At 38.2% G+C, this 21,105-nt stretch overlaps 2 protein-coding genes across 3 annotated transcripts; one reads left to right on the top strand and one right to left on the bottom strand.

Moving 5' to 3' along the window:
• Positions 1 to 744: 744 nt before the first annotated feature.
• Positions 745 to 5,643, bottom strand: LOC120797613 (haptoglobin). The gene is made up of 5 exons (XM_040141466.1): positions 5,417 to 5,643; positions 5,161 to 5,307; positions 4,732 to 4,797; positions 2,119 to 2,410; positions 745 to 1,530 (listed from the first exon to the last, which is right to left on the bottom strand). The coding sequence occupies exons 2-5, from the start codon at positions 5,181 to 5,183 to the stop codon at positions 967 to 969; spliced, it is 945 nt and encodes a 314-aa protein (XP_039997400.1). The 5' UTR covers positions 5,184 to 5,307; positions 5,417 to 5,643; the 3' UTR covers positions 745 to 966.
• A 3,700-nt stretch (positions 5,644 to 9,343) lies between these two features.
• On the top strand, positions 9,344 to 20,650 carry LOC120792732 (beta-2 adrenergic receptor-like). Of its 2 annotated transcripts, XM_040132042.1 has the most exons (3): positions 9,344 to 9,559; positions 17,144 to 17,509; positions 18,227 to 20,650. In XM_040132042.1, exons 2-3 carry the CDS (start codon positions 17,227 to 17,229, stop codon positions 19,123 to 19,125), a joined length of 1,182 nt encoding a protein of 393 aa, XP_039987976.1. In that variant the 5' UTR covers positions 9,344 to 9,559; positions 17,144 to 17,226; the 3' UTR covers positions 19,126 to 20,650. The 2 variants fall into 2 exon arrangements, with proteins under 2 accessions (XP_039987976.1, XP_039987983.1); XM_040132049.1 differs by lacking the exon at positions 9,344 to 9,559 and having other exon boundaries at positions 17,055 to 17,509.
• The last annotated feature ends 455 nt before the right edge of the window (positions 20,651 to 21,105 follow it).

Below are 21,105 nucleotides of genomic sequence, written 5' to 3'. Positions count from 1 at the left end.
CTGCATTCATAGTGTTTCTCTATTTATTTATTGTGGGGTTGTTTTTAATTTGTGACCTGTCCGTAGCTTCCAGACCCCTTAAAGTTTTCTTACAGATCTCGCTGTAGTTATCAGCAACAGATGCCCTGCCCACATTCTTACCCTTAACAACACCAAACCTTTAATTAATCCCAACCATTTCTGACCGAGACCTAAACGTAGTAAGCGTAAAGATAGTTTAGAAAAGACTTGTGTTTAGAGTGAACTCATATAGGCAATTTCAAAGACAATCAGTATAACTCTAATTGCTCTTTCAGGAAGTTTTTTTTTTTTTTTTTGCCAGTTTACAGCTGCTTTTACATTTGAAGGATGTACAGACTTTCCTGCTTACAATAAAAATGTCTACACCAGATGAGTTTTATAGGTGTTTGACAAGCATCGGACTTTATTTATATAACCATTACTTGCTGTAGATGCCATCAGTATGAAGAGCTTCCTAGTGAAGTTTCACGAAAATCTGTGGCTTATATATAAATTACAACATATAGTGTATTTATAACATTCAACATCAGCATATGTGAGGGTCACTATTCAGCACCATGGGGCTTCAGCAGCAGCTGGTCAGAGGAGTAAAGGAATAAATGCAAGAGACCATAATCTGATGTCCTGCAAGGAATCAATATGTTTCCTTTTTTGCAATAGGTGGAATGAGGAGGCTGATAGTTATCATTACTGTGATCTTAAATAATCTATAAATTATAGCTCGGAAGACAATTTGTGTGAATGATGGCAAAAAAAAAAAACTGCAAATACTGGATTTATTTACTAGAATTCATCCAATAAGTGTAATTTTGTCACTTCTTTCATTAACAATATTACAGAGATGGAACACTGCAATGGTTACATTACAAGGATTTAATAAAATTCACTGAGTCAAAACACTACAATGATTTTCTTTTCAAAATCAACAGAACAGAGCCTGATGCTCTACGGCTGCCTGGAGTACATCTTAGACATGGCATCAGAGCGCAGAGCAGGCGATTTATCTGTGTCTCCTCTGATGACACTGTGGATCCAGGGTAAATATGAGGAAATCTTCATGTAGACTGCATAGTCGTACCTGCTGCAGCCCTTGTCATAGGAAAGGATCCCTGCAGCATAGATGTCCCCAGTTTCAGCGTCTGTTACAGCCAGAGCGCCTCCTGCGTCACCAAAACAAACATTTTCCTCATACTTTGTACGTCCTGTGCAGATCATGTTGTCATCTACATCTGGTGTGAAAACGATATTTTTATATTCTTCTTTACAGTCAGAATGATTGGCCAGGGGGAGTTTGAGGAATTTGAGTGATGTAGAAGGGGTAAGTTGGATCCCCCAGCCCCAGCCGGTGATGACCCCCATCCCGCCTATGGTGTCAGCCAGGTCCTGGCCTCTCTCAGGCAGGGGGATGGGGGTCACTTTATTGCTCATAACCACGGGCTCCTTCAGCTGGATCAGAGCCAGGTCGTTGTCCCAGTCAGAATGGTTCTGGAAGCCTGGATGGAGAACAATCTATAGGAGATCGAAAGTAAGTGTTTTGGTCTTTAATATTGCTTTCCATTTTCATTAAGGGGTTAAAATGTTCTTCTAAGTATTACATTCAAAAGCTTTTAAAAAAAAAAAAATTCTTTCATCCAGTGGTGTTGAGTGTCACATGTATCTTCAAGCTTTGTGATGTTCCTGTTTTTAGATAAGTATAAGCAGTGGCAGTGGTGCTGTTTCAACATTTCATTTGCAGCTGTTTCAAATAAGCCATGTTTTCACAACATAACCATGACATCGAATGGAAAAAATGTATTAAATTTGAAATGGAAATGAAGATAAGTGATGAACAAAATATCTACATTCTTTCTATTTCCTATAATAGTGCAGCCATAAAAATATGTTGTCAATGGAATGAAAACAGAAAAAATAATGCCAGTGAAAAAAGAAAATCTACATGTCTGTGCATTATATTATACATATTTCCTGTATAGCAGCACTACATATTGGAAATACATGGAAACCTTGAATCTTGCCTTCAAATTAAACTCAAACAAACTAAATGCATTTGAATGACAACCACTGATGGCTCCTTAAGTTTAAGATTTTTTTGCCCACCTTCTCTACTGCTACCTCTCTGGCGGCATTAGCTTCCGACAGTCGTGTGATTCCCAGGTACACTTTAGGGATAATGGGATGTTTTCCCTGAATGTCCTGTCGACTCTTCCTGATAAAAAGGTTCCTGCCAGCCGTCAAAACCCAGCGGTCAGAGATGAGAGCACCACCAGCATAGCCTCCGTCTAGCACACTGTCAGCAATGTAGACCATGGCCTGCCAGGGGACATGAGGGGCCAGGGTCCCCCCAACCATTCGCCTGTAACGGTTTGATGCTGACCTGGAGGCTGGGAAAGTAATATAGACATATTTATTAATTTAGAATTTATATGCTATTATCTATATACTTGGGTTTTTTTTGTATTTTTTAAGGAATTTCAGTTTTTTTGGTTGTTTTATATTACATGGATATTTTTCTCTTGTGACCTTCAATGTAAATATAGATAGGTTAGGTCAACACAACAAGGCTTTTGATCACATTTTGTTAAATAAGATGTTTTCTGTGGGCTTTGATTATTCTGCTTACAGCTGGTTCACATCTTATTTTTTGGTCAAATTCAGACTGTTGCTACTGAAGGTTTCAAATCAAGTCCCTGATGGTAGATAAGGGTGTCCCACATGGATCAATATTAGTGCCCCTATCATTAACTATATACATGAATAATATTTTTTTTCCACTTCAGCGATCCAGTGTCTGTTTCACAAAAAAACACAAACACTGCTGACACATTTTCCCAATTGTAGAATTTTAACATATTTTATAAAACAGGATTTCCTTGACACCAGGGTTCCACAATGTACTTTATGTGCTTTTACACTCTGAGGGGTTTCCTCCAAAAACAGTGGCCTCTAATTTGTTCATCATCAAGCTTTGATCCATGTGTCTTTTGTGTGGCTGGGATAATCATGGAAACTACTTTCTTCTCTTCAAAGTGATGGCAACATCCTAAGTACATGGATGGCTCCATTCTGCACTATATAAAACTAACTGTTCATGATCATTAATCTTGTTGTAATTCTACATCCCGACAAGGTTTTATTTATTAAGAATTATTTTCTATGCCTTGTTTGATCAATTTATTCAACACAGTAGACAATGTTTTACAAGTACAATTAAATGAATGAAAGACTAATTAGTTTGATGCATTACAGCTGTAATGAGTCATGAGTCTGCATGAACTGAAAATGGATTCAGTACTTCTGTGACATTTAATGTTTTCCTCCTCTCATTAAATTCATATTTTTACTGAACATAACCTTCCTTCTCTTATCAACAAATTATTTTTCCAAATGCCTCCAGTCATTTTGATGACATTTCCCACTGGATTCTGATCACTTGGTGTATTGCTATTTCTTAAGGGCTGTTGGAAAAGAAGCAGGGAAGTGGGCAATTTCCCTGTCCGACAGTATAGCACAGAGCCCAAACAAAGAACAATATCTGAAATGAGCAGTAATAGCCCAGCCCTCAGGTCTCACAGGAGTTTCATGCAGGAGTTATCTTTCTGAACAGCAGCTGTCAAGGAAGTACTGATGTAAAACAGTGGTGAACATCAGAGAACTGGCGCCTGTGGTTTCTTGGATCCACTTGAATATGTCCTGAAGTAAAAGGCTGCTGATTGGATGGACAAATGTGGGATTATATTCTGTCTGTAAATGCGTTCCCAGTTTAAATCTGTTAAAGACTGTAGGATGTGTTTTTGTAAATGCCACAGTAATCTGTTTAACCTCAGAGTATGCCATTAATTTAGTTACCAAGTAAAAGACCAAGTAGTAGCCACCTTGCCAAGGGAATATTGGTCTTCAGTCTGTTGGTCCATTTGTCCATTCACCACTTTAGTCCAGACTGAAGAACAGTATTTCAACAACTATCAGATGGATTGCCATGAAATTTGGAACAGACAATCATGGTTCCCAGACGATGTGCCTCTAAGAGTTTGACGATCCCTGACTTTTCCTCTAGTACTAGTAAAATGTGTACACAATTATTGAATGTGTTGCCATGAAATTTGGCACACACATTTTTGTCCGCCCGAAGATGATTTGCAAAAAATTTAATGACCATTTTACTTTTCATCCAGTGCCATCATCAGGTCAAATTTTAAATTTCTCCACTACTTTGATTTACAGCTGTGGAAACCTCCCTGCCTGATGATCTCAAGCAGCCAAACACAATATCTTCTTTTTTTATATTATATTTTTCTTAAGGCTTTCTTTTAACTAACTGATTTTTTTTTTCTTTTAATTTTTATTTTTTTTTTTTTTTGTTGTTTTTTTTTTTTTTTTTTTTTTTTTTATTTTTTTTTTTTTTTTTTTTTATTTTTATTTTTTATGTGCTAAAATAAATAAAGTGATTTTTGAAAAAAAATAAAAAATTAAAAAAATAAACATAAATACTAACTTGCTAAACTAATTGCTAAACTAAGATGGTGAACATGGGAAACAGTATACCTGCTGAACATCAGCATGTTGGCTGTCTCATTGCCAGTACTGTATGTTAGCTTGCTGACATTAGAATTTAACTTGAGGCAACACATGCTTAAATACGACCTCAGCAGCTGGCTGTACACTTGTACTGGTAAAATGTGTACAAAATTATTGATATGTTAGTTACACCATGAGCATTTTATCCTTTGAGACACATCTGCCAGACAGGTCCATGCGACCAGTGCAGTTAGAGAAAACCTTCCAACAACAACAACAAAGTTACATGATGAACAAACATTAAATGTCTCTCTTCTTTTGCCTCAATGGAGACAATGAAACTGGGTGCAGGATTAAGTTCATTCATTATAGAGTTCGATATTTATGCACTTCATTTACGAGAGCTTACAAAACATTAATGGATAATTGTTTGAAAATTCAAGTTAGATAGCTTTTAAAAAAGATATTAGATTGTAACCTTTTTGTTATAAGTAATGATAAGGCTGAGGTAAGGATTTTTTAAAATCCTAAGTATATAACATTTGGTGCTGAGGAACAGAGATTTATATTTTGGTGTATTCAGATAGATTTAAAAATGATTAACAAAAGAATATTTTAACTTACCACATTTTGTTGATAATGTTCATCTTCTGCAGTTTTGGTTGCAATCTCTGTTCCTGAGTGTGTTGTGCGTTTTGGAGCAAGGAGTATTTATATCTGCTATAGATCCTGGAAATTTCTGCTCAGCACAAGAACATTTATTCCTGGAATCTGAAATAAAACAGTTGCGAAATCCCACAGTCCATTAGTTGGGAGACTTTCCAAGACTGGATTTCAGGAAGAAGAACATTTATCTGTGATTAAAATTTGTGGCACCTACAGCAAAGGTCTCTTGTATGATAAAAGGGAATATAAATCAGTCTGTAAAATTAGTAATGTCAAAAATACCATAGCAAAACATTGTTGAGATTTCTTGTTACTGTGTTCAACAGTTTGATCATGTGGTGTAAAAAAAAAAACTTGTTCGTGTTTTAATTCATATGAGTTGAGTTCTGCTCAGTTTAGCTTTTTTTTTTTTAAACTATTTTGTTCAGTTGTGGGGATCCTGTGTTGATTGTAAAAGGATTTGAGGTTTTGTAAAGTGAATCTATTTCACAAGCTAGTGTGTTTTGTAATTTTGTTTCAAAAGACATTCATTAACAGCCTGTACTCTTTGCATCAAAGCTTTGCATCACAGTTTACTTCAAGTAAACAATGCTGACTGATTCTAACATTGTTATCTCATATGGATAAGAAAATAACAGTATTGCAATACACTGTGCTGTTTAATTTGTTATTACAGAAAAAAACGCACATGTTGACCCATTAGATTTTTCTGCAGGGAACAAAAAAACACAATATTTTATCCAATTCCTGTCAGTTAATAGTTAACTGTACAGCAGCTCACAGCAGTAAGTCAGATATGTGCTGCAGGGAGGAAAGTCCAGCATTACTGCTTTGGGATTTTACAGGAGGTCAGAAAAAGGTTACAGAGGTTTGTGACTATGACAACATATTTCATTTCAGGGTTTACTGCCTGGATTATTTGCATCTTAAATTACAATGCTTTGCAATATTTCAAAATGCTGCAAGTCAAACACTTTGATTGAACATCAAAGTCATCAAAGAAAAAGTGTTACTAACAGGTGCAGCAGAATGGAATAAGGCACTACAATCATAAAACAATTTTTATTCAAAAAGTTTGATTTGTACCAAACTTGGTGGAGGGATGGTGCATGGGCCAGGGAAGAGCCCATTCAATTTTGGGGCAGATCCGGATCATTTATTTTGAATTAGAATTTTTTCCTCTAAAGTCTGGTTTATGCTGTTTGACCTTGACCTTGGCCTTGGCGGAGGTCTGCAGTCTACTGAGCTCATTTTCTGGTTTGTATCTGATTTAGCATTTTTTCATCTTTAAACTATTTCACTACTGTTTTTCAGTAGTATATAATTTTAGTAGTATATTACAGTACAGACAAAGTAAGTGAGCATGGTCTCATTCAAACAGTTCCCAGCAATTGAAAATTAATCAACAGTGGCCTATGTGACAGATAAAAACACTAAGAAAACATAGATTATCAAGAAAAAAAATGGTGCTCAGTTATTTTCACCTATACACACAAATATAGAATATACAAATGTGTGCAGAGTGTGTTTTTATATTGTTAAAGGTATGTACATGAATACTAACACTGGAAGCCTCCCTTTCCCTTCCACGCAGTCAGTTAAACATGTTCCCGCATGTAACAAGCACGACTAGATATATTTCAGATTCATATCTTTGAGTTTAAAGTTAGTTTAATTGTGCAAGAGAATTTAACATGGTTTCTTGCGAGCCTTGAGAAACAATTTCCAGAGGCTAATCACTTCAAGCATGTAATTGGATATGTAAATCCTGAAAACCAAACACTGATTTCAAAGGAAGTCTTTTCATGGTGGCAGTGTTAGTAAAGCTTTACAGTATTCAGTGACCTGAGGCAAGTTCACTCTTTACTGGATCAGACACAGAAGCTGTTCATTTAGGGAGCTTTACTCTGAAAGTTAGCACTTTAGCCTCATAGGCATAATTTTATTCTAAATCCCCTGTGCTAGAATACAGAGCCAAAATAACACTGTTTCAGTAGGTGCAGGCTACAAAGATTATGCACGCATATTTTTAGAACACAGTAAGATGTGAGTACGTTTTCTAGATATCTTTTGATATTAGCTTGTCCCAAACAAAGGCAATGTCAGTCAGTCGGTTGTTCCATTTTTCCAAAAATATATGAACAAATATCGAATGGATTGACATGAAAACTTATGCAGATGTTCATGTTCCCCCGGAGGATGAATTCTTTTGACCTTGGTGATCCTCTGACTTTTCGTCTGGAGCCAGCAGCTGTTCAAAGTTTTCATCCTGAGATGTTCCTCTCAGTCCTGCAAAAGTAAGTTGTACTTTGTGTGTAGTGCTGATTAGCAAGTGTTAGAATGCTAATACACTAAACTAATACGATGTACGTGGGAAACATTATACCTTTTTGTTAGCATGCTGACCAATAGCTAAAAGCAGGGCTGTGCCTATATCTGCAGCCTCACAGAGCAGCAAGGCTGTAGACTCTTGATTATCTAAAAGTAGAATTTAAAGATCCCCTCCAGGCATCTTCGAAGATTATACTTTGAATAATAATTTGTGACTGATATGGCTTTTCCATAAAAAAGTTCATTTACCTGGTTAGAAATTCTAAAATGACTTCTACGCTTCCTCTCTCATGGAAAACTCCATGATCTATGAATATGCAATTATTTTTCATTTCAAAAGTATATGCTCAGTGTATGCACAATGCAGACTTCAAGTTTCCACATCACACGTGTGTAAGTTGCCTATTGGACAAGGACTAGCTTCCAGACTTGCTGTGATGTCACCAAATCATGCTCGCAGGCCCACTCCTTAAATTCAGATTTTAGGTGAGCACAGAAAAACTTTCCCTTCAACAGGTGAAAGCGAAAAAAGCTTTCTAGTGTCAACCTCTGCACAGACATCCTTCTGCACAGTGAAGGTCGAACATCCAATGCAATCACCAAAACACATTTTTGAGTAGAGGGGGGGGCTTTAAATAAAATAATTAAGCTTTACTCTTCAGTAATCCCTAGAAGAAAATAATTTACTGACAGAGAAAATTCATTCAGGTATATGCTGCCTGTTTTATTCTGAGAGGTTTTATTGTATTATTCATAGCATGACTTCTACCAGAGCTTATGCCATACTGTTTGGCAGCGGGCTATAGATATATTGATCTGACCGTGCTGTAGCACCACAAGACCAGTCACTCAGGCTACTTGGACCCCAGAAACCAGATTATACTGTATCTTGCTGGAAAGCAGAGTCAGAGATACGATATGACCCTAACATGAAATATGTCTTATATATATTTATTTGGCAGGTTCATAAAACCCTTGAGGATTAGGTTACATTATGCTGCTCAGCATGTACATCACTATTTATTCCTTTGCTCTGGAATCATTAATATTTCTTCAGCATCATATATGAGCATGTGAGCTTCAATTTCCATTTCAATTTCAACGTGTTTGCTGTTGAATTGCTTCAGCCTGGCTCAGGGAGATTTTTGTATACAGAGCTAGAGTCAAGGCAAGGGCAAATCAGATGATGTGTCCTTCAACGTATTGTCCAGTGTTTCCAATCAAAACTGAGGGCAGGGGTCTCACTTGAGTGCTATAGTTCAGCCCCGTGGGTCCAACAAAGAGGATGGGACGTGAACCATGTGCCAGACGCAATCAAAGCTGTGCACAAGGGCCAAAGCCATCGGAGGGCAAAACTCAACAAATGCCCAATAGAGGATGGATGCAGTTTATCCCCTCACATACTGTAACAGAGACAACTCTCATTAGTACAATGTACTATCTCTCTCTGGGTCTATTTCCATCTCTGTCCCTTTCATCCATTCTGTGTCTCTTTTACATAATACAAGGCACAGGAATGACAACAGTGTCAGAAGATGGGCCACGTGAAGGGAGTGCAAAGAGTCAAGATGTACAGCTAAGAAAAGAAACAGATGCTAAAAAAGTTAAATTAATGTAGGCAAACGAGGACTGAAAGTGAGAGTTCAACAGTGTTGGAAGCTGTAAGACACAAAGGCGGAGAGATATTTGGAAGGGGGAGAAGAAAAGCGGGGGGTTGGGGGAGGCACGTCAAGTGGGTACTGCAGGTTGAGCGCTCCACAGAAGGAGAGAGGGGCGGAGGAGGGAGAGGGGAGAGGCTGAATCACAGGAACAGAGAGCTGGAGAGAGTGAGAGGCTTTGTGCTTAATGTGTGCTTCTCAGGAGAATGAATAATGAGAGGACTACAGCTCCACTTTCTTCTTCACTGGAGGATTTTTAAGTGGATTTTACGTCCACTAAATCAGCGCTTTATTAGCACTGGATTGTTTTCCTGTTATCAACCTTTACATCTACAACTGCTCTATGGTCCATGACGATGGAAATGCCGGTAAGATCATCCCATCTGATTTTTTTTTTCTTTTTTGCATGTTTGTGGATGCACGTGTGGTATAATATGGCACCTGTTTTCTATAATAAATACCAAACAAGGAGATAAAACATTTCTACATTTGTTCGTTTTTATTGCCAAACTTCCACCAACCAAAAGCGTTGATTGGAATTGGATGTGTGTGAGACTGCACTCACATGTTCATTTGCACACAAAAAAAACAGACAAGTACTGTTCATCTTTGGAGTAAAAGGTTTCTACATTGTTGCTCTAAATTGACTAACTCAAGTTTCCAGCTGTTTTAAAAAAATTTAATAACAACTAAGCACAGCACTGTAGGTCATCAAAATATTTCAATTATGTGACTCATAATGAGCAATTTGTTCCCAAGAGGCAAATTCATTGGCCAATCCCTGTGAATATATCAGGAAAATATTATTTATAATAACTCTGTTAATGCTAAATAATTGGATTTTTTAAATACGTTGTCTCTTGATGCAAAGAAACGTTGACTATCTCAATTCCTGCATGCACATGGACACACAGAATCCCTTTGTCCTATTGGATTTTTTTTATTGGATCTTCGCTGCAACTGTTGCAGTTAATGCTGTTTTGTTGTATACACCAAGAAGGACTGTTCAATGAGAAGCTATTTGAGAAAATTTGGCAGATCAAGTGTTCCTCACCAAGAGTGGAAAAATAGTTCCAAACACTGTCATTGTTCCTAAGAAAGTTTAGTCCTCCATCTATATAACTGTTTTGACCCAAAGTTTAAAAATGCAGTTTGGGGAAACTGTTTTTTGTTAAACTTAGGTCGTATGAGATCCCTTTGATTAAAAGAAATTTCATCCTCTGATGGACCTTCAAAATTCTTTTTTCCAAGTTAGAAATCACTTCAAAGCATTTTAATAAATACAATAATGAAACTGTAAGTTGGATTCCTGCTTGGTATCTGATCATTCAGGCATGATGCAGCAGCTGTTGACTGAGTAAAGTGAGGTGGGTGTGACGTCCATTAGCAGTACTTAATTTAGACTGGGAGGAATTGGAGACAGCACATACACATACACACAAATGCGGAAACGCAACCACGCAATCGATCAGCAAATATTGCCCTATTAAATAATGTTCCATTGTTCACCCCCTTTTCACTGTAACAACAGTGTTGTTAAAGAGTATGGGGGCTGTAAAATAAACTGGTCCCTTGTTCCCCCTATTTTTACTGTAATTATGGTATAGTTACGAGGTATATTAATGTCACTATTAAGTTTTTGAGTTTTTTAAAATTAAGTGTAAGTGCCACATGTAGTTTGACGCCTTTTCGTGACATAGCTGTGGTGAAAGGACATACATGCATATGCAGGGTACCAGTCTGCTGGTACCCTGTTTATTCAATATGTACTGAGTAATTTAAAAAGTACTTACAGAGTAATTTAGTTTAAGTCCCTTTAAACGCCAATACATTACCCCCTTGTTTCCTATACTCCTTCACTTGTACTTACAGGTACCCAGTAAGTATTTCCTTGGTACCTCTCATGTCGAAAATAGCCATACAATAATTTGCGGGCTGTAATCTAGAATTACCTTCAATTTTACATTGAAAGACCTTTTATAAGATTGTAAATATTTGCTTTTACAGTATTCATATGTCTTGAAGTAGAAACCATTTTAACTGGAATCGCTGGGTTAAGGTGTTTTATTAATGCTATAAATATTGTTTTGAAATCATAGTGAACTAAAAAACCAGAGTGGGAGGTAAAGTAAAACTTTTGTTGGGAGGAATAGCAAGAATAAATGCAGGCAGAGAAAACAAAAACAAAAAATATTCACAGGGAAAGATAAAACAACAATAGCAGGAGAGTAACACTGGTTATGTGTTATGTGTATGTGTTTGCATGAATGTGTTGCTTGTACACTTGTGCCAACCATAAGGGAAACAAACACAGACAGAATGACAGGCCAAGATGTGAAGAGAAAGTCGTCTTTCTGCTCATGTGCTGTGGCAGTCGGCCTCAGGCGTCTCTGAGCCAGCCTGTCCGTTATTACTGCACATGACCCTTCTGTGCATCGGGCGACCTGGCCTGAGAGCCCTAACCAAGCCTCCACAATTTGTCTACATATGCCTGACCTGTCACTCAGGGACACAACAATTCACTGCATGCATGAACAACAACCTAAAGCTAAACTCAGCTATTCCAGCGCAGCAGTCTCCAGAGAAAAACAAACTGTAGGCATCATTAAGAGACCTTCCCATTCAAAGTGAGGTTTATCTGTGTGCATGTGGTCATATATGTTTAATTAACAGTTATTTCAGCAACTCATTGCACTCCAACTACGTGGCTCTAGGTATGTCATTGTTAGGTCTGTTGGTCAGTTGGTCGGTCCACCACTTCAGACAGAAATATCGGAGGGATAACTAAGGAAATCTTGTACAAATATCCACGGTTGCAAGTGGATGAATCATACTGACTTTGGGGAAATACTGATTCTTGAGGTATTCAGTGGAATACCTCAACATCTAGTTGATGGATTGGCAAAAAAAAAATTGTACTAACATTCACACTTTCAACATGATGTATTCCAATGACCGATGATCATCTGACATTTCCTGTTGAATCCCCACAGGATTGACATTTCTGTTTTTTTTAATTGAATTATCTCAATAACTATTGGATGGATTGCCATAAAATTTGGTGCAGGCACTGATGGCCACCAGATGAATAGGTAAAAACTTTGACCCTCTGATTTTTCATTTATGCCCTGTAGAGCTGGTAGCATAGCTTTAGACTCTTAATCTTGTTCTTGTTCTGTAGTTTTAGAGTCACTCCCATAAACACTTAATATGTCTTAATAAATCATCTTGATTGTTTTTTCTCTCAAGTGCTTACAATTACACAGCTTCTAAATCTCCAACAGTAAAACAGGGCCTCAGTATTTGACCAAAAACACCCCGTTTTAATTCAGTTAAAGATGCTAGTGTTGTTAGTCAATGAGAATCCAGTAATTTGACTGAGAAACAAGCTCCTTACCGCTCCAGAGCTTGCCTTTGAATCATCATGTTTTCAAGTTTTCTTCAGTATCAAAGAAATCCAGTGATAGTTTTCTGTACATCCATGTTTACACTGCAAACAAGAACTACTAATAGCTAATTCGGCATATTTTTAATGGTGATAGTTTGCCAACATGCAAACAAATATAGGCTAAAAAACAGGGCTCATCTTGTATCCCTCAGTTCATTAAATGAATCCATTGCGACATTATACATCTTCTTCAAGTCTGCCAAAATGTTATGGGAACTGTTGTTCCAAAACTCAGAGCATGGTTGAACGAAAAAGCGGCTGAAAACGCTTAATATGAGGAAAGACAAAATCCATTACCACTTTTTTCATGTTGCACGATCAATTTTTTTTTAAATAAGAGATTGCGAGTTTTGCCAAAAATGGGAAAACAGTTTACAAAAGCCAACACTCACACAAAATGATGAACCATCATTCAGCCTTTTCCTTCTTTTGTTGTTCAAGAACTGTCAACATATAGATGTAGGACTTGTTGTACTGTGTTTCATTTTCTCCTCGCTCAGAACACAGGTAGAACTCTCAATTTGTACTGATTGTGAAGATGTTGGGATTGTGCCTCTCTAACATTAGAACTGTGTATGTGCGTGTGTATGTGTACGTGTATTTGTGTGTGTGTGTGTGTGTGTGTGTGTGTGTGTGTGTGTGTGTGTGTGTGTGTGTGTGTGTGCGCACTCTCTTTGCTGTCAGCTGCTTGGCTCACTACGCCTGAGGTCTTGCCACAGGGTAGACTTCCGCCTGTCATCTTCACTCAAGGTAAAGGTAAAAAAGGCCCTTAATGAGGTTCATCCTCTATCCTCCCCAAAATAATTTTATCTTTTGTTTTACCACCAGTACCATCAGTTAATTAAAAGTAGAGGATTTGCTTTGTAATGACATGAAAACCATGGCCTAAAGCTGTTGAAAAATACCCTACATTTTACAAGCCAGTAGTGTTAAATTATGTAATAGTGTCCTTTGATATCCCAATTTAAACTAAACGTTTTAATGATCTTTATTATTTATCTGGCTGAATGATTTATAGATAAAAGTAATCCACCCATAAAACGCTGAAACAGAGTCAAAGTATAAACTGTGTATGATGTAGAAAATTCTTTTCTTTCCCTCCCACCCATCTTAAATATTTCAGGTATTCACAAGATTCTTTCATAATGTCAACACTCAACAAACTCTGTTGTAAGTCTTGGCCTTGATTACTTCTAGTGATTAAATGTTATCATTGTTGCTGCAGCTGAAGATTACTGTCATAGTTGTGAAGTGATTACCGAGGCGCAGTGAGAAGCACAAGGGCAGGCAGATTTTCTCACAATCTGACTTTCATCAAAAATAGAGAATGATTCTGCAAAACCCAGGATTACGTGTATTTAAAGTATATCTGAATATTAAAATGTGAAATGTGATTGACTCAAGCAATATGCAGTATGTCCCTGGCAACTGCAGTATGGTTAAAGTATGGTTAAGGTTAAGCAGAAAGAAGTACTTGAAAGAAAAAAAAGCTATGCAAGTAACAACGTATCAATTGACAATGTGAAAGGTGTCGCTCGTAGTAATAAACCTGCAGAGAATTATCACCTGACTCTGCAGCTCCCCTCGGCTTTACAGACCTTTATAACAAGGTTCAGCTCATTGGTTAGCTGTCTGTCTCACAACTTTACTGTTTCGCTTCGCTCTCACCGCTCTTGTAGCGTCATTTTTGGCTGCAGCAGATTTTTCTTTTTATTGTTAGCATTAAAGCTCTAAAAACCAACTGTACACAGCCTGCCCAGCGGCAACAACAACAGACAGACAGACACAGTTAGGGACTGGCCGGTGAACACACTGGAACATTTAGCAGCTAAAGAGCCAAATATATCCCTCAGGCGTTGGTGCTGACCAAAAAAAGAGCTAAAACTACACCATTAACCCTCCCAGATCCCAAATGAGTGTAGTAGAGGAAAGAAATTAGACCTCAAACAAACAGAAAGTAACATCACCTTCATCAAGTGTACAAGACCAGTTTGTGGCAGAGGGGAGGATTATTACTTCAATACTTAAAGGAAAAAATACGCGATTTGGCAATTATTATCATTATTATTTTTACAGATACAGCAGTGGGGTCTGTGGGATCCCCAACAATGAGAAAATACAGCAAATTTTAACAAAACACAAGGGTTAATTCCTAGGGAGCATCAGCTGTGCCTTTACTTAAGCATGTTTGAGCAGCATCCTTTATAAAAGATACTGTACACAGATGTCTCTGGCTATTGGACAATAAGGCACAGAGTCTCATATAATTTCATGCTGTCCTCTCTGAAAGCTAGTATGATGTCCAAGTAAATACGAACCCGACAGTATAGAACAGAGGCTACCAAAAAATCAATCAGGCCATCAGGGAGTCATTCGACAGTCTCTCTGCCCGAGCTGTTTTCTCACCTGAGGCAGAAACATGGCCAACTGAGATTCATGGCATGTGCTCATTTCAAGACTATGAACTGATGAGAGTGGGCAAGCTGGATGCAGAACAACTGGGGCCAGAGGGGTCCTCTGGGAAGCTAAGGGAATATGGTCCTGCAAGACTTAGAAACTACGTTATATTTTGAAGTAAAGTTAATGTTGTCCGGATTATGTTTTCTATTCACATAATGAGGAAATGTTAATGGACATATCTGGCAGGTTGCATATGTTTTTATCATCAGCGTCTTTGAATGCAATTTGTGGAAAGAAGATTGATATTCAAATTAGTAATCAAACATATGTGAACAAGTTGTGAGGGCAGACGATGTTATACAGTTCTTTCAAATACATTGCCCTGGGGTCTTAATTAAATCCTGAACAATATTTCCTGCTGGTCACAGGGTGCACAAGCATTTTTTTTTTCTTGCTTCTCAAGATCCTCCCATTATTCTGCGGCAAATTCACCGCTGATAACAGTTAAAGGATTTCAGGTCTCACAGCTGTGCTGTTTCGTTGACTGTGTTTCTGCGCTCAAAGCTACAGTGAGAGCATGGGATTTAGTCTGGTTTTGCTCTGGTCTGAATATGTCCAGTTCTGTTACCCTTTATTTTCTTGGATGTGTGTACCTTTTTGCTCTCCAGCCCAGTGAACAGCATAAATGATTGAAGGACCCACGTATTTAGTTGTCAGCTGAGAGAGACATTTGGTGCTGATCTTAGAGTTTCTACATGGGTACTGACAGCATCGAGGTGCTTCCAACAGTGTTAGGGCATTGAAACAGCATGTAACCAGAGCACAGAAGTTAAAAAAAAAGAATTACCATCTGTACTCGGTTACTACTCTGGTTGGAAATACATACACACATATGCCTGTTTTTGTTGTCGTTGTTTTTCACCAAAGGTTAATAATCTAACTAAATTCAGCCCTTTACCTAAACCATTTGTAGGGTAAACTGAACTGTAAACAAACCACCGCTCTACCTTTAAATATGTCACATACTATAATGATTTCAAGTCTTCACATACTGTAGTTTTAGCCCTCCACACCCTTCAGGCCAATATTGAATTATGTGCTTGGTTAGATATATGACACAATGTTACAGTAAAACAATACAAGTATGGTATTTTTGAAACATTATAAATGTAAAACCATGAAATTCACATATAACAACATATTAAACAGCAGCTAGATTTATAGAGTAAAATATGCAAAGACAGTAAAATATTCTTCATTTTGGCCTGATATTGGTAGCTTTTAGGAATTTTAAAGTCATCATCACTTTATGTATTTTTTTTAAAAATGACATGATACAGGTAAATAAATAAGCGGATCTTTACACACTACTCACTCCAAATTAATATCTAGCTTGAACGGACTTGGTAGCTAAAAGCCAAAGCGAAAAACTATTTAGAAGGTCCACGTAGTGTTTTGGGTTTTGGGAATCAACATGAATGAATATGAATAGCCTACATGTGGACATTTGCAGCTGAAACACATTGCAGAGTCAAATTGTCAACTTCCATTAAAAACATGTGTGGACATGTTCCACTCTGAAATGTCTACACAAGGGCTTGGATCATGGGAAGTTACAAATTTTCTGTGATTTTCTGTGACAGAACACTATTTCGAGAATCAGCAGTTATTTTCTGGACCGACAATGTAAAGGTAAAGGTTGATGATGTAAAGGTTTTGTCTCTTTCAGCAATGAAAACCTTCCTTAACAGCTAAATGTAGGGTAAACTCTCCATTTGTTAGATTTGTACAACGCAACACACCAATGGAGTTCTGTTTCTTGAAAAGACCAAATCAGAAGATAATGGATTTGCTTTTGTATGTCAAGTGTGTCCATGTGCAATTTTTGCTTGCTATATCCATCATGGTTAAATAATTATAACATTAATGACAGTGCATGGTTGCATGGTTGATGATACAAGTTGATTTGTTTTTAAAAGAGATAATATGGCACCAGACTATCATGGCCAAATTTATTAGCTAAGCAAAGTAGGAATACTGTTTGATAAATGTTTAACTAGTTTGTACAAATGATTCAAATGTGTTCATTTGTATATTTCAACAGGACAGTTTGTCAGCCCAGGACATGCTCTCCTGAGCATCCCTGCCACCGACACACCACAAGGATAAACCAGTCTATTCTAGGCCATGACTGCTCTGCTTCACAACGTCAGTGTCCCCAGGAGTACAGCAGTCTTGCTGGCGTCCACAGACAGTCCATTCAACCTGACTGCAGCTGCTCAGGCAGGACTCGGGTCAGGCCATTCGCTGGCCCCTCTCTGTACCCTCTGTTGCTGTGGGTTTCTCAATCGCACCTCGGCAGTGGTGTTCATGGTCAGCCTGGCATTTGCCATCGTGGTTGGAAATGTGGTCACGCTTACTGTTTTTGTGCAGACAAGGCAATCGAGAACACCACAGGGATACTTGAAAGGTAAATGTTGTGAACCATTTTACCATCCAAACTTTTTCATCTCGGCATTTCATTCAAGAAAATGTAAATCAGTGTTGATATGCTTATGTATTCCAGTGATAACCAGCAGCATAAGCTTCCTGCCTGTAGAGATTATATTTTCATACTAAAAATGAATTAATAAAAAACTGAATTTCTATAAAATGCATTATGTTAAAAAAGAAGATTAATTTATCAACTTGCCAACACCAAAGACTTGCTAAGATCTAATGAAAAAGATCTATGAGTATTGTAGTATTACTTTATCTACTTGAAATGATGCCTATATAACTTTAGTTCTCACACTTTTTTATTCCAAAACACAACTTTATTACCTCCGCCAAGGAGGTTATGTGATCACTCGTGTCTTTTTGTTTGGTGGTTTGTTTGTTTGTTGGTTTATTTGTCAGCAGGATTACAGAAAAACTAACAGACCAATTTGCACAAAACTTCATGTACTATGAATTTGAATTTTTTCCTCTGTAGTCTGGTGTATCTTGTTTGACATTGCCCTTAGCAGAGGTCAAAGTTAAAAAAAAAAAAAAAGTATTTCATAGCTTTAAAAAATTCGCTATAGTGCCTCTTTTTTCAATAGTGAAATTTTAACTAAAAGCTGTAGGTGTATCAAAAAGAAACCAGCCGGAAAGCATCCCTTGAGTCGTATTCTTCTTCTTGTCAATCTCTCTCTCTCTCTGACAGTGTCTCTGGCCATAGCAGACATGATGGTCGGTGTCCTTGTGGTACCTTTCTCTGTCTACACTGAAATATCTCTGATGGTGACGAACGCTCCTCCCATTTGGTACCAGGGTAGTTCTTCTTCCCCGGCCTCCTCCTCTTCCCTCGGTGGACTAGTGAGCCCTTGGCAGCCTTGCATGCTGATTGGTCCCGTGTTCGCAGGATGCACCTTTGTCTCAATCAGCACAATCTTCCTCATGACCTTGGAGCGGAGTGTGGCCATCCTACGACCACTCCACAAGGATGCCTTGGTGACCCGGAGACGGACTCTTATCCTCATCCTGCTCTCTTGGGCTGCCAGCTTCCTGCTGGCTCTCGCGCCTCTCATCTTCAGCAGTAACTTCACTTTGGAGTACAATGAGTGCAGTCGTATGTGTAACTACACCCCACTATTGTCTGGAAGCCAGCTACCACCGGATGCCAACATTTTGCTGTTATTCCCAGCATTTGACTTCATAATACTCGGGGGTACGTTAGCCGTTAATATTGCTTCTTTCACTAGCATTCGACGGTACTCCCGAAAACGCAAACTGCTCTCAGAGGGGAGTCTAAGTGACGGAGGGGGAGGAGCAGGAGGCGGAGGGTGCCCTCACAGGCCCTCCTTTTCAGACATTAAAGCTGCCAAGACAATTGGCATACTAACATTTGCCTTCACAGCATCCTTCTCTCCCATCGCAGTGTTTGTGCTCGGGAACGTGGTGGGATACACCTGGTGTAACTTTTCCTTCTTTGCCTTCTGGATCCTGACAGGAAACAGCTGCTGTAATGTTATCATCTACAGTGTCAGGGACCACCGCTTCAGGAAGGGCGTGACCCTGCTCTTTCAGCGAGACCAGTCCCCCCCACATGGCGAGAAGACTTGAGGGATACATTAATTCATCCAGTAGCAGCAAGGGGCTGTGTTCCAGCAAGTTTGACTTTAAAGGAACAGCTTGAAACTTTGAGGAATATGCTTATTCACTTTTTTGAAGACAAGATAGATGCCACTCTCATGTTTTTACAGTAAGTATGAAGCCGGAATCAGCAGCTGGTTAGCTAAGCTTAGCATAAAGACTGGAAACTGGGGCAAACAGCTAGCCTGGCTCTTTCCAAAGGCAACAGATCCACATTCAAGCAGTTTCCGGTCTTGGTGCTAAGCTAAACTAACCTTTTCCTGGCTCAAGCTTCATATTTGCTGTAGATCAGTGCGAGTGGTTTCAATCTTTTTCACCTTACTCTTGGCAAGAAAGCGAAATAAGTGAACGTCCAAAACTGTCAAAATATCTCTTTAATTCAAATGTGAACTCCATGCAAAATAATACATTTTAAACAAAAAAGGATTGCAATTCCTTATTAATGAGAGTTGTGATCCAAATTTTGAAATTTTGACCTCCATCCACATTTATCTTTGGGCATACAAACCTGTATCTATGCATTACATGATAAAACTGCTTTCAGGATGGGACCAAAAACACGTACTGTAGGTCTTGAGAAAAAAGGCCGTCATCTGAATAAACTGTAGATCTTTGTAGCTACTCTACTGCCACAACATTCCCCTTCCTCTCCTCTGGTCTCCTTGTCTCGCCTTCCTCTGGCATCAAACCTCTTTCCTGAAACTTTACAAATGGGAGGGCTTTTGTGAGACTTTCATTAACTTCAGGATCAAACCTACTGTATCTCCAGGAGGTGCACTGACAACCACAGTAACCACACAATTGATGTTTTTATGTAGTGGTGAGTTTGACATTGCTGATTTACAGGGGGTGTTATTTGTGTGTGTAGAAATTTTGCTACTGCCTCCTCTTTGGAATAATGTTGATTAAAAATGTTTCGTTTAAGGGAACACTTCATACCATAGATTTGATTCTGTGGTGTTATATATCTTTTTTGAGCATCTAATTTCAATCTTTTGTGATAATAATCTGCCTCAACTATCAGAAACGCACTTTATCAGTTACTAAGTGAGCCATTTGCATTGTGCCGTGTGTCAGTCAATGTTGATTTGGTACAAGTTTTATTTTTTGCATTTTATAATATTGGTTGTCTTTGTCTGAGCAAATGTGAATTAAACAGAATGATCTGTATATTTATTACATCAGTATAGACTAAATGAATGGGATGCCAAACACAGAGATTTAGTATAAAAAGAATTATGACTATAGCAAATCTAATATGTTAACATGTCGTGTGAATGAATTAATATCTTACATGTACAAACTTACAGCCATTTGGTCTTTTCCACCAAAAACTGTCACGATCATGGAAAAGTTTGAAATCTACAGCATCCTAATCATCTGTAGTTCTGTGTAAGAAAACAAATGACTAGTATTTTGCTGATATTGAATCACTGTACAGAGTTGTATGAGTAGTGCATATTTCATCAATGGTGATTGCTTCAGAATTGGTAATAATAAATGTGTTTGGGAACATTTCATCTGTGAGTTTAATGGGGTTCAGTGTGACAGTAATGCACTCAGGTGACTGAGTTAGTTACAGTTACACAAGCTGCTAGAAAACCACTTCAGCATTTCCCCATTTCCTCTGGGGTATTCGTTGGCTTGATCCCTCTGAGATCAAATTTGTCAAGTTATGTAATGTGGGAGAGAAGGAGCTACAGTAACGCCACTGGATACCAGCATGAGGGGATTTTATGTTAGTGTGCAGGTAAGAAAGCAGAGTGAGGTCTAGTGTGCTGTCTCATCTCTACACCGAAACATCTAAAATAGCACAGCTTAAGCCCAAAGACACAGACCAGAGGATCTTGAAACCTACTGACCCTAATTGTAATATGAGGAGTGTTTTTTTTTTTTCAGAGATGAGGAAAGGGTATGAATTTTACAATTACTCCCAATCTGAGAAGACGT

The sequence above is a fragment of the Xiphias gladius genome, chromosome 1 (assembly GCF_016859285.1).
Source record: "Xiphias gladius isolate SHS-SW01 ecotype Sanya breed wild chromosome 1, ASM1685928v1, whole genome shotgun sequence".
Lineage (NCBI taxonomy): Eukaryota > Metazoa > Chordata > Actinopteri > Istiophoriformes > Xiphiidae > Xiphias > Xiphias gladius.
The sequence above is the reverse complement of the archived record's forward strand: the minus strand, read 5'-3'. Positions and strand labels throughout refer to the sequence as shown.

Excerpts from the sequence above, each read along its gene's own strand:
- LOC120792732 (XM_040132042.1), top strand. The coding sequence starts at position 17,227 with ATGACTGCTCTGCTTCACAACGTCAGTGTCCCCAGGAGTACAGCAGTC. Across the intron at positions 17,510-18,226 it reads ACCACAGGGATACTTGAAAG|TGTCTCTGGCCATAGCAGAC; the intron begins GTAAATGTTGTG and ends TCTCTCTGACAG.
- LOC120797613 (XM_040141466.1), bottom strand. The coding sequence starts at position 5,183 with ATGAACATTATCAACAAAATGTG. Across the intron at positions 4,798-5,160 it reads AACATTATCAACAAAATGTG|GTTTTCTCTAACTGCACTGG; the intron begins GTAAGTTAAAAT and ends TGTTGTTGGAAG. Across the intron at positions 2,411-4,731 it reads TCTCAAAGGATAAAATGCTC|TTTCCCAGCCTCCAGGTCAG; the intron begins ATGGTGTAACTA and ends TGTCTATATTAC.